The sequence below is a fragment of the Carassius gibelio genome, chromosome A11 (assembly GCF_023724105.1).
Source record: "Carassius gibelio isolate Cgi1373 ecotype wild population from Czech Republic chromosome A11, carGib1.2-hapl.c, whole genome shotgun sequence".
Taxonomy (NCBI): Eukaryota; Metazoa; Chordata; class Actinopteri; order Cypriniformes; family Cyprinidae; genus Carassius; species Carassius gibelio.
Genome location: NC_068381.1, coordinates 1488622 through 1502319, shown reverse-complemented (window position 1 = coordinate 1502319; position 13698 = coordinate 1488622). Strand labels below are relative to the sequence as shown.

Sequence of the window (13698 nt, the reverse complement as noted above, 5' to 3'; positions counted from 1 at the left end):
TTACTGTACACAATATACTAGGGAGCTATTTGGTGTGTAACAGTGTTGTAACGTCCGTTTCAGAATGAGCCTAATGTTAGAGACAAACTGAGCACAGAAAACAGAGACAGAGAAGATTCAGAAATCATCACCTGCTTAAATCCTGCACATCCTGATCCCAAGTTTATAAAAGTACAGACGAGAGCAAACTATGTGCTACACTTTCAGAAAAAAATGGTTTCAGATGTTCCCATGGCTTCATTACTGTACCACATTAAAAGGGGTTTTATGCTTTTATTGTTCAAAAATCCTCTCAAAGAAGACAATGCTTGTCTCTAAGATGGACCCTGTCTTTGTGAGTACTGGTTTTAGAAACTGGAAAAAAGCAGTTGAAAAGTTTACAGCCCATGCTAAAAGCCAATCCCACTGCCATGCGACAACTGTGTATGCTCAGGAAACTGCCATTCCTTGTGTTCAGTCTGTCTTGAAAGACAAAAGAGATGAAGTTGCCTTTCAAAGTCTTTTTGAGCAAATGTGATTGTGGATTCTCTAAATCTAGAGTCTATCAAAGTCCCAGAACCAAGGCGACTTCCTAAGCGTTTTAGCACAGATGCAAGCACATACAAGCCAAAAACTGCAACAGAGTATTACAGAGTTGAGTTTTATCAGGTGCTTGATGTGGTTTTCATCAGGAAGATCTGCTGACCTTACAGAAACTAGAGGACACTCTGCTCACTGGACAAACTGATTCAGTGTGTTGTGAGTATCCTGAGATCAGTTCAGTTACCAGTGTTTAGGCATAACTACCAATTTGGATCCAGTTTGGAGGCAGCAAACATTCTTAAAGGTTTGTCAGTGGAAGTCCGTGGCCTTTTCAGTGAAGTGGAAACTCTGGTCAGGTTGCTTCTGGTTGTGTGTTAGGAATCAGGACAGCATTTAGTAAAATTGAAAATCAATTGGGAAATCTTTAGGATAAGCAATGCACATGGATTATATAAAACTATACTGTCAGTACATCATAGTGAAATGAAATTGTTAATGAAAAGTCTATTCAGTGACTAACATGGAGTGTCCAAATATATTCACAGTTACAATTTAAATAAAATAATACAGTGATAATATATGCTAATTTTAATCTGAGCACATATGAATTTACTGGTAATAGTTAATCAACACATCTCTAAAGAAAGAAATCACTAGATTAGACCTCATTTCTGAAAACTAGATAATTGTATGATCAGCAGATGTCTATTATTTCAGAGTTCAGGTTTTGTTTTGTTCATGTCATACAGCTGCTTATTACAAGAGCAGTGTCTTGTAGGCTACACTACATGTTCAGATTAATAGTTTATATATTGATAAATAATTAATATGTTTATACATTTGCCTATTTGAAAATGTTTTGAATCTGGTCTACCCAGACACATTTTAATGTTCAAGTGTTATGTCTATTAAAATAAGTCTGTAACTATATAGTAGTCTACTTTTCATGTGTTGATATCTACAGAACTGAAGCCTTATGATCACAGTCGTAGAAGCTAATGCTTGGAAATTATGTTTAAAGTTTTCAAATCCATCATTATTAATTTTCATGGTCATCATAGTCAATTTTATGATAAAATACAAACAATAAACGTCTTTTTTTACACTTTAATTTGTAGTGAGATAATTCGTTCAGTAGCTGCATATGAATCAGTGATGTTTTCCTCTTTAATATTTGCAGTACGAAATAAACATGAATATTTTAATGCATGTTGAAAATAAAAAGTTTGTTCAAAAAAGTTAAAAGAATTATGGATGCCACATACTTTTTTTAACACTTCACAATATAACATAATTTTTTTATCGTAATTTTTACTTTATTCTTAAAACATTATGACATTAATCTTATTTATTAGGTTATTTTTCAGCGTGGCACAAAAATGCTGCTTTATATGCTATTGAATGCAAACACAGTTTAAGCATAGTGGTACAAAAACAAACAAACAATAAATAAATAAAAATTAGAGGCGGGATGTTTGTCTTCGGAGTCAATGTTGCAAAAATGAATTTGAAGAAGTTGCCATCTCCTCATTGTACGTGCCTTTAGAGATAAATGCATCTTTCGGATTACATAATGAAAGAGTTTTTGTTTGTTGAGTTATTTCGTTTTAAAATAGTAATTTAAAATGCAAAAAGCATTCTCTAGATTTATTTATCATGTCGGTGAAGCGCTCCTGCTCAAGACCAAGAGGACAGAAATCGCATCCTGGGCCGGGTTTCTCAATAACGATTAATCTTAGACCTTAAGAGCGTTTTCTACGAGTAATTTCACGATCGTTCGTTATTTTCACGTGTGTTTCCTAACAATGCACTTAACACAGTCGCACGTAGCTGTGCTTTAAGTGCTGCTCAGGAGTCGCTGTCCGTTTGTCAAGTGCTGAAATGTCACATTAAAGTTCATTGTAGTACACGATCGTTTATTGACGTTAACCTAATGCTGTGTTCCAGACAGACAACTTGGATATAATAACTATAATACAATACAATATTATATTATAGTGTATAATATTATACTTTACATAATAAATATACTTTAAATATATATTATGTTAGGTAAAAAATATTAGCCTGAATGCACTGTAAATCGCTTTGGATAAAAGCTTCTTCTAAATGCATACTTTTATTAAAATGTATTTATGTATATACAGTAGGCTATAAAGAAAGAGAGAGATGTTATTTCCAGGTCCAATAGGCTACTTAGCTGGTATTCGTGCACTTCAGCAAGTCATTGACATATTTTCCCCCCAGACTTTGAAGCATTTCCTACATTAGCTACTTCTTTTATTCTTTTTTTCAGTCATTTAATTTAAATGTGTATTTCTGTTCTTTTTAATTATTTAACTGATCAATTAATAAAAAAATAAAGAAAAATAAAACGAGCCATAAAGTGTACAATAAAGCACAATCAAATCCTTATATTATAATCACATTGCACTTGAATCAAGCTAAAGGTGTAATCTGCCGAGTGTCCTGCAGGTGATCAAATAAATCTGTCTTCTTACGATGCACTTAAGTGTTTTATGATTACTCCAGAGCACTCGTAGATCTACAATGATTTTCAAGTGCTAAGTTACGATGCTTTTGGGAAACAATCAGTCGTACGATCGTTTTTACGAACTTCTTAGGCTTGCGAAACTTTTGGGAAACTCAGCCCTGATTGTTTTCCTTATTTTACAAAAGCATAAGGTTAAGTTAATATTGTGAGTGCACACAAATACAAGTAGACCATTTGCAGTTCCGAATGATGCATAGGCTACTCTTACATTTATGAGCAAATATGTCGGCGTATTTTTTTTATTTTTACTCTCATAAAAAAAAATACAAAATAAATGCAAGCTGACGCCTCCATGAACTGCAAAGCTCTCACTCTCCTCTGTCTGTTTATTTTAGGCAAGTCGGGTTGGTTTGAGAAGAATACAATTGATCAAACATAATGCTCTACCCACTGTCTGCCGTTTGCTCGTTCCTTTAAAAAAAACGAAAACTTCCATTTACCAAACACAAAATGTTACAAACATATTTCTAAATTAACTTAATCAACAAACAAAAATAAATACTAGATTAGATTCGATTAAACTTTATTGTCATTGCACATGTAAGGTACAAGGCAAATAAATGCAGTTAGCATCTAACCAGAAGTGCAATAAACAGAATATACAGTGTCAAATAAGGCAGTATTATGGCCATAATTTACAGATTTGAAATACTATCAGCATGATATACAGATAGGTGTACTATGAGCATACTATACAGATGGATTATATAAAAGTGTATGTACACTATAGGCAGAAACTATGAATATATGAACATCATTTACTATAGTGCAGTGGACAGTAAAGTGCATAGAAAATATTTCATTGTGCAAATGGATTACTCAGTGATCTGGATGAACAGACAGTAGTGCAAGTAATAACAATTTTACTGTTTTTTGTTTGTTTGTTTGTTTGTAAATCAGATGTAGTGTTGAGGGGTGTCAGAGGGCAGAGTTCAGCAAGGAGACAGCTGTAGGGAAAAAGCTGTTCCTGCGTTTTCTCTGGATGTCCTCAATAGCAGGAAGTGTTGTCCCTGTAATGCGTTGGGCAGTTTTCATCACCCTCTGCATCGCCTTTTGGTCAGCCACTGAGCAGTTCCCATACCAGACTGTGATGTAACTGGTCAGGATGCTCTCGATCGCACACCAGTAGAAGTTCACCAGGATGGCTGAAGACAGCTGGTTCTTCTTCAGTGTCCTGAGGAAGAAGATGGGGAGTCATCTCATTTATCATCAGTAAAATATGGAGTGCCACAAGGATCCGTCCTAGGTCCCCTTCTATTTTCAATATACATGTTGCCCCTTGGTAATATTATTAGAAAATATGGGATTAGTTTTCACTGTTATGCTGATGATACTCAGCTATATATCTCAACGAGACCAGATGAAACTTCCCAATTATCTAAGCTAACAGAGTGTGTTAAAAATGTAAAAGATTGGATGACACAAAATTTTCTCCAATTAAATTCTGATAAGACAGAGATATTAATTATTGGACCAATAAACACTACACAGAATCTTGTAGATTACAATCTGCAACTAGACGGATGTACTGTTACTTCCTCTACAGTCAGAAATCTGGGTGTTATATTGGACAGCAATTTGTCTTTTGAAAATCATATTTCCAATGTTACAAAAACTGCATTCTTCCATCTTAGAAACATTGCCAAGCTACGAAACATGTTATCTGTTTCTGATGCAGAAAAGCTAGTTCATGCATTCATGACCTCTAGACTGGACTATTGTAATGCACTTCTAGGTGGTTGTCCTGCTTCGTCAATAAACAAGCTACAGGTCGTCCAAAATGCAGCAGCTAGAGTCCTTACCAGGTCCAGAAAATATGATCATATTACCCCAATTTTACAGTCTCTGCACTGGCTACCTATTAAGTTCCGTATCAGTTACAAATTATCATTACTTACCTATAAGGCCCTAAATGGTTTAGCTCCAGCGTACCTAACTAGCCTTCTACCACGCTACAACCCTTCATGCTCCCTAAGGTCACAAAACGCTGGACTTTTGGTCGTTCCTAGGATAGCGAAGTCCTCTAAAGGAGGTAGAGCTTTCTCACATTTGGCTCCCAAACTCTGGAATAGCCTTCCTGATAATGTTCGGGGTTCAGACACACTCTCTCTGTTTAAATCTAGATTAAAAACACATCTCTTTCGCCAAGCATTCGAATAATGTATCTTTTAAATTGTGAGTGTAGTTGCATCTGATCAAAGGTGCTTTTTTATTCATTAGCTTGGGTTAAACTAATTTTACTTTGTTGGATCAGCAGCTATGCTAATGATGTCTGTATTTTGTTTCTATGTTTCGCCACGGGATTTACATCCCGTGGTAACTAGGATTTACACAAGCTCCAGTCTGGATCCACAACACCTGAGAAGAGATGACCCTCAGAGGACCTCAGATGATGCTAACCCTGAATCAACAAACAGAACTAACAATTATTGCTAAATGTGTGACTGAATCATATAATAACTTAATTAATAATATTGATAGTTCATCGTCTAGCTGACTACGTCTTGTATTATTATTATTATTATTATTTTTATTTTTTCTAAAATCCTGTCAAATGTGCACAAACTACTAGCTACTACTAAATATTGTAGAAACATAATTTTCTGTAAAGTTGCTTTGTAACGATTTGTTTTGTAAAAAGCGCTATACAAATAAACTTGAATTGAATTGAATTGAATTGAATTGAAGAAGAGGCGCTGGTGAGCCTTCTTGACCAGCCTGGAGGTGTTTGTAGTCCAGGACAGGTCCTCAGAGATGGTGGTTCCCAGGAACTTGAAGCTGGAGACACATTCAACAACCATCCCATTAGTGTGGATGGGGTCGTGCGTACCTCCTTTCTTCTTCCTGAAGTCCACAATGAGCTCCTTTGTCTTGCTGGTGTTGAGGAGCAGGTTATTGTGAGTGCAGCATGTGGTCAGGTGCTGTACCTCCTCCCTGTAGACATCTCATCATTGTCACTGATGAGGGCAATCACCATGGTGTCATCTGCAAACTTGATGATGGATTTGGATCCATGCACAGGCTTGCAGTCCTGGGTGTAAAGGGAGTAGATGAATGGGCTCAGCACACAGCCCTGTGGTACTCCGGTGTTAAGTGTGATCATAAGATGTTGGACAAGGGACGGGCCCATGCAGGGGAGACAAATGTGTACTTTAGGTACTGTTATCATGATCATTACAACCTTGGGGAAGAATTGGACAATCCAAATGATTATTAATGTACCTATCATACGTACGCTTATCCATGCATACGTTATCCAGACATTTATCCACACGTATGTTATCAAGACACAAAGTTAAAAAAATGCAAAAAGTTCACCTCTTATCGCCTAACAGTGCTCATTTAAATGCTGTTTAAATATTGAATGTGGAAAGCATGTGAATTCTGACTCATTTGGCTTTCCATAGAACACACCCTGAGCAGCTCTGACATCACTGTAGTTCAGTGAGAGACTCCGAGAAAGTGAAACTTACTTGATCAACAACATGGACGCCAGAAACCATCGAACTCTTTAAACAACTGAATATTGAGTCTTTCAGAGACCCTTGTGAACACATCTGATACTCACAGGTAAGTGATAGAAATATAAGAGAGATTGTCCTGAACAGGTTTCTAATGACAGTGGTCTGGTTTAGTAGGGTTTATGTCAGACTGGAATGAGTTGAACAGAAGCAGGTTTAAGCGTGTCAAATACTCAGATACTTTAGATGTTTACTGCGCTGAAATGATATCAGAATTGTATTAACAGTATGTCATTAGATTGAACAAAGTTTGGTGTTTCTGTCATTTTGTCACGCGACATAAAGACAAACAGATAAAACAGGAAGTAAATGACCTGCAGACAAACTGAACACAAACCTGCTTCACTGCAGCTGAAAATCACTTTTACATTACACAATAACTTATGATCATATAATATATTTTGTGGAAAGTTTAATCTAATTTTTGATAAGGAGATGTATATGTTTGTTGGAAAATATAAAGCTTGTACTTTGTACTTTCTTTAAACAGCAGGTCATAGTTCAGATTGCTCAGTAAGTTTACGAGTCTCTCACTTTGTTTCAAACAAATGATTGTGTTTCCATCACTATCAGTTCTCACATTTTAACCAGTTAAACTATCATTTTTCTTTAAAAGGTTTTAAGAGGGAAAGAACAATGGCAGTATCTTCACATACAGCAAGAAAATCCAGGAGAAAGAGTATTGACAGTTATCCTCCATGTAAGTCAATAACCCAGAAAAACACTTTGACTTTTCTTTTATAATATTGAATATGTACAGTTCAGGAATGTGAAGTAGATCAAATAATTTCAGTTTAAAAAGAATAATTCTCGTACATAAATTTATTTATTTAGGTAAGTGGTTATGTAACTAGCTTCACATTTAGGTTCTGATCAGCTTGTCTGGGTTCATTTTACAATAATAACCAGCTGACTGTACATGATCTCTTTATATTTGAGTTTCTTCAGCACTCTTTGTCTCTAAACACTCTTTACATTCAACCAGCTTCATGAGGTGCATCATGGGATTCTTCATAAACAGTATTGAAGGAGTTCACACTAATCCTAAATAATGTCTTTCCAGTAATGTCATCCTCCATGAGTTCACTGTCTGAGGAGATTCAGTGCTCTGTATGTCTGGATGTGTTCACTGATCCAGTCTCGACTCCATGTGGACACAACTTCTGCAAGATCTGTCTGAATAAGTGCTGGGACAACAGCCAGACCTGCAGCTGTCCATACTGTAAAGAAACATTCAAGCAAAGACCTGATCTCAAGATTAATACCACACTCAGAGAGCTCGTAGATCACTGTAAGAAGAAAAGTCCTGAGAAAACAACTGAAGTTCTGTGTGACTTCTGTGAGGAAAAAAAGCTGAAAGCGCTGAAGTCGTGTCTGGTGTGTCAGAGCTCTTACTGTGAAACTCACCTGGAGCCTCATTTGAGAGTGACAGGTTTGAAGAAACACAAACTGATGGATCCTGTGAGTAATCTGGAGGACTATATATGTCAGAAACACGAGAGACCTCTGGATCTGTTCTGTAGAGATGATCAGACATGTGTGTGTTCATTCTGCACCGAGACAGACCACAAGAACCACAACACTGTTCCTATAGAAGAGGAGAGTCAAGAGAAGAAGGTAGACGTTATTATTCTTTTAAAGGACTGATATCATGAGGAATCTGATTTGATTTCATATTGTGAGTTTAATCTGTGTTATGATAAATGTGTCTGTGTTGTTCTCTCTATAGACTGAACTGATGAAGACACAGAAAGACGTGCAGCTGATGATCCAGAACAGAATCAAGAAGATTCAAGACATCAAACACTCAGCAGAAGTCAGAAAAGTGAGTTTAAAATAATAGAATAAAAGTAGATAGTTAAGTTTGTGGAAAGACTTTTGGGTTTGAAAAGGCCTAGCCAGAATGTTTAAGTAGTTTTAAGAAACTTAAAATTTGAGATCTTTCAGTTTAAAGTAGTTTGAAAGGGAAGTCGTGGCCTAGAGAGTCAGAGAGTTGGACTCCCAATCGAAGGGTTGTGAGTTCGAGTCTCGGGCCTGCAGGAATTGTGGGTGGGGGGAGTGCATGAACAGTTCTCTCTCCACCTTCAATACCACGACTTAGGTGCCCTTGAGCAAGGCATCGAACCCTGAACTGCTCCCCGGGCGCCGCAGCATAAATAGCTGCCCACTGTTCCGGGTGTGTGTTCACAGTGTGTGTGTGTGTGTGTGTGTGTGTTTTCACTGCTCTGTGTGTGTGCACTTCGGATGGGTTAAATGCAGAGCAAAAATTCTGAGTATGGGTCACCATACTTGGCTGAATGTCACGTCACTTTCACAAGTTTTGAAGGCAATTATACCTATCAAAACATAAATAGATAATAGACATATAAATAATGATTACCAAGTTACTATCATTTCATTAACATGTTTCCAGCATTATTATCATGTCATTAGCATGATTAGCACGTTGTTAGCATGTCACTAGCATGTTTCAAGCATGATAAGAAAGTGACTAGCATGTCATTAGCAAATTTCCAGCATGATTAGCAAGCAACTAGCATGTTGTTAGCATGATTAGCAAGTGATTAAGATGTATGTAGCATGTTGTTAGCATGTTTAATAAGTGACTAGCATGTTATTAGCATGATTAGCAAAGTGACTAACATATTTTAGTATGATTAGCAAGTGGCTAGCTTGTCATTAGCATTATTAACAAGTGATTAGCATGTTATAAACATGTTGTTAACACGATAAGCAAGTGGCTAGCATGTTGTTAGCATGTTTAGCAGGGAACTAGCATGCTGCTAGCATGACTAGCATGTTGCTAGCATGATCACCAAAGTGACTAGCATGTTGGTAGCATGACTAACAAGTGGCTAGCTTGTTGCTAGCATGATTAGCAAGTGACTAGCATTTCATTGGCATGATTAACAAGTGACTAGAATGTAATTAGCATGATAAGCAAGTGAATAGCATGTTGTTAGCATGATTGTCAAGTGACTAACATGTTGATAGCATGACTAGCAAAGTGATTAGCATAACGTTAACATGACTAACAAGTGACTAGCATGCATTCTCAGTAGAGAGTTTTTAAGCGTTGCTATGGCAGTAGACAGCTAAAGTACACCTTAAGTTTTACTGTATAAAATGTTCACCCCCTCAATGAAAGTCTATGGGATTTTAGGTAGTTTTAATAGTCTGGTTTATGAAATCCATAAACGATCCATAAGACCAGTCTGAAGCTCTGACCCGAGTTTGCCGGTTTTAGCTTGAAAGCTCTAGGAGGAGATACATTTTAAAATTTAGTCTCAGAAGAAGAAGAGGATTTCAGTAAGATCAACTTACTTTTTCAATAAATAATAAATGTAAATGTTTTTATTACAACAAACTTCAATTTTAAGAAAATAAAGAGGCAAGAACCGACAGACATAACAATAACAAAATAAACAAACAATCAAACGAATGACAGATGACTCTCAGACTAAAATATCCAGCAACAGCCAATAAAACAAGAACTAAAATGTCCAGGGCTTGTTCTGCTCTCGTCCAGGGTGCAGAGTGAAGTTTAATTCTTCATTTGAGGGATTCTGAAAACACATGTAGCCTATATATGTGAACAAAAATGTATGAGCAATAGTTACACAGATTCTTCTGTTAGCAAACACTGCTAATAATGTGTTGCCTGTCCTGGTTGAGCAGAGAAACACAGAGAAGGAGAAAGCAGTCCGTGTGGAGCTCTTCACTGATCTCATCCGCTCCATTGAGAGACATCAGACTGAACTGCTGGAGATGATGGAGGAGCAGCAGAAAGCAGCAGAGAAACAGGAGCAAGAGCTGATTGAAGAGCTGGAGCAGGAGATCACTGAGCTAAAGATGAGAAACACTGAGCTGGAGCAGCTCTCACACACTGAAGATCACCTCCACCTCCTACAGGTCAGTCAACATGATCTCTCTGATCAATCATAATGCAGGATATGACATGCTGAAGGATTTCTCCTCTCTCCTGCTGTAGATTCACTCATCCCTGTGCAGCTCTAGAAACACCAGGAACTGGCCTGAGATCAGTATGAAGACTCATGAGAGTCTGGAGACTCTGAGGAGAGCTCTGATTCAACTGAAGGACACTATAGATGAGAAACTCACACTAACTGGTACATCAATACACACTGATCAGATAGAAACATGATAGTGTACTCTGTTCTTTAAATATAAGCTTCAGATCGGATTGTTTTCTTGTCATTAGTCTCTACAGAGCTGAAGTGGATGCAGCAGTATGCAGGTACAGTGTGCTGTCTGCACTACACTAGTTTACATTCATACACTCACTGCTTCATTACTGCACTACAATCTGATTAAACACGGGGTTAACTAAAAACATCAGCATCACAGAATATCTGTATTCTCTGTTTTCTCAGTGGATGTGACTCTGGATCCTGATACAGCTCATCCTGATCTCATTCTGTCTGATGATGGAAAACAAGTGAGAGATGGAGACATTAGACAGAAACTCCCAGACAAACCAGAGAGATTTGATAGATATCTAAATGTCTTGGGAAAGGAGGGATTCTCCTCAGGGAGATTTTATTTTGAGGTGCAGGTGAAGGGAAAGACTGAATGGGATTTAGGAGTGGCCAGAGAATCCATTAACAGGAAGGGACCGATCACACTGAGTCCCAGAGATGGATACTGGACTGTGGCTCTGAGGAATGGAGATGAATATAAAGCCGGTGAAGATCGTCTCGTCTCTCTGTCTCTGAGAGTGAAGCCGCAGCGGGTCGGTGTGTTTGTGGATTATGAGGAGGGTCTGGTCTCCTTTTATGATGTGGAGTCCAGCTCTCATATCTACTCTTTCACTGCTCAGTCTTTCACTGAAAAACTCTATCCATTTTTTGGACCATCCTTAAACTATGGAGGTAAAAACTCAAGCCCACTGATCATCACACCTGTCAGTTATAATAAATGAATTTACACAGTTATCAAATGAAAGATTAAAATAATGAATTTATAATAAAAAATCTGGAAACATTGTGCTGCTATTTTTTTTATCATTTGCTTTAGTTTTTTTTAATCCAAAAGATTGTATCACATATTTTTAATGTAAATATATAATGCTTGTTCAGTTAATTATTATTTGTTCAACTTTTCATAAATATTCCTGAAATTTTTCTCCCTGACAAAGTGAAATTGCCAAAACAACAAAACTCTGATAATGTCTGTAGAACTGAGATGGCTGTGATCTTTCTGTTATAAGGAGTGAGACAGCAGAACACAATACACAATAAATATCACATAACATCACACTTTTGTTTACCACATGTAAATCTGAAAATAATTAGGACAAATCCATTGTCAATGTTTACCACGTGTTTTACACTAATTTGGGCTTCTTTTTTTGTTAAGTCGTGTTAAAAAAATCATTGGTTATGGTTTTGGGATTATTTAAAAAAACATGGTTGCTTGTTAGGAAAACCTGAGAATCAACTTCGTTTTTATTTACATTTCTGGTCACTGTTTTTGGAGGTATTTAGAGGACACAAATGTCAGTCAAAAAAAACTTTCATTAAAAATTGGAAGTTTTGAAGCACAGAAATAAGTCCGGCCTCCTTTAAAGGACAAACTTTGGCAGTTCATTGTTGAGCTGAAAAAAAAAAAGTTAAAGTGAAACAGAAATGTTATAGAGGTTTTAGTTCATGACAACATTTTTATACTAGAAAATATTTTATAAAACATGTTAAACTTATCTTAAACTGATATCTTCAAAAGCTTTTAGGATTTGTTTAGGTGCAGTACCTAACATTTTCCATCAGATGTCAGCAAAGCTCAAGACTATTTTTTGTCATATTAATGAATTGATTAATGGTTGTGGAGTAATTAAATGCACAATGTCTATTACAATAACACACACAGTGTATGTAATGTGTGTGTGTACACTCAGACTTCCCTCATTTATCATATAAAGTCCTAAAACTATTCACCTTCAAATGATTTAACATTTCAATAAAACTATTTTTAGTTATTGCGGTATTTAAGTTATACAACAAAATATATGTAATATCCAACAAAGGCAGATAAAAGCACAATCTGGAGAAAAAATAATAACTTTTACAATAACCCTTTTTAATAATTTGAGTTCCTCCAGGAACCTCTGGAGCTCTTTGAGTTCTCGTGTAATGAAGGAGTGACTCCAGAAGCTCAGAACTGGAAACAAAGTGCTTCAAACATCCAAAGAGTTCTTACATGAACTGCAAAGACTAGAATGGTTCCTCCAGGAACAATATGATGAGAAAAAGAGCTTCGAGGCACTTAAAATAAATGATTAAGTTCCTCCAGCACTCAAAAGGATTTCTGAGGCACCTTCAGTTTTTAGAGTATTGTTCTTTTCATCTTTTCAGCGAACTATGGTCATTTCCAAGTTAATGATCATTTTTACGTAATAAAAAATCATTAGATTATTAAGTAAAGATCATTTTCCATTAAGATATTTAGTAAATTTCCTACTGTAAATATAACAAAGCTTATTTTTTGATTAGTAATATGCATCGCTAAGAATTCATTTGGACAACTTTAGAGATGATTTTCTCAATATTTAGATTTTTTGCTCCCTTGGATTCCAGATTTTCAAAGAGTTGTATCTCAACCTAATATTGTCATATCATAAAAAACCTTACATCAATGGAAAGATGATTTATTCAGCTTTGAGATGATGTAAAGATCTCAATTTGGACTGGTTTTGTGCTCCAGGGTCACTTTTTTTTCAGTCTGAAAAATAGTCCAACAGTGAACTGACTGATGGAATTAAAGTACAGAATCATATTTCACTTCACTGTTCATAATAAAGGCAATCAAAGTTATTTTAACTAAACATTGCAGAAATAGTAGGCTACTTGTTTGCACAGTGTGTATCTGACTCTTAACCAATCAATCTGCAGGTGTGTGCCGGAAGCAGATGAGAGGAACAGTAGTAATATACTGCTAGATTCACTTTCGCCAGAAAGTCATGTATGCTTAAGGCTGAAAATATATGATGCTTTTAATGAATGACCCATAATTTGTTTTGTTTTTTTTACGATTTAGTTTTAATCCAAATGCGTGTGCTAAGTGAACATCAAAGATCACACAACA

At 36.3% G+C, this 13698-nt stretch overlaps 1 protein-coding gene and 1 long non-coding RNA gene across 18 annotated transcripts in view; one reads left to right on the top strand and one right to left on the bottom strand.

Moving 5' to 3' along the window:
• Window positions 1-13698, top strand: part of LOC128021971 (E3 ubiquitin-protein ligase TRIM39) — a 362874-nt gene that overhangs the window by 279745 nt on the left and 69431 nt on the right. For 5 of the 15 annotated variants that reach the window (XM_052609110.1, XM_052609111.1, XM_052609089.1 and 2 more), the window contains 6 exons: window positions 7661-8214; window positions 8327-8422; window positions 10276-10509; window positions 10589-10727; window positions 10820-10855; window positions 10992-11876. The exons of 3 other annotated variants lie outside the window; for them this stretch is intronic. In XM_052609110.1, the coding sequence (XP_052465070.1) occupies window positions 7661-8214; window positions 8327-8422; window positions 10276-10509; window positions 10589-10727; window positions 10820-10855; window positions 10992-11539 (1607 nt within the window). In that variant the 3' untranslated portion in view covers window positions 11540-11876. Of the gene's footprint in view, window positions 1-6513; window positions 6647-7087; window positions 7111-7213; window positions 7298-7660; window positions 8215-8326; window positions 8423-10275; window positions 10510-10588; window positions 10728-10819; window positions 10856-10991; window positions 11877-13698 lie in introns of those variants that run through there. 7 more of the 15 variants (XM_052609113.1, XM_052609091.1, XM_052609100.1 and 4 more) reach the window with 7 other exon arrangements.
• LOC128021997 (uncharacterized) overlaps window positions 1-13698 on the bottom strand; it is a 336783-nt gene that overhangs the window by 278615 nt on the left and 44470 nt on the right. The window lies entirely within an intron of this gene.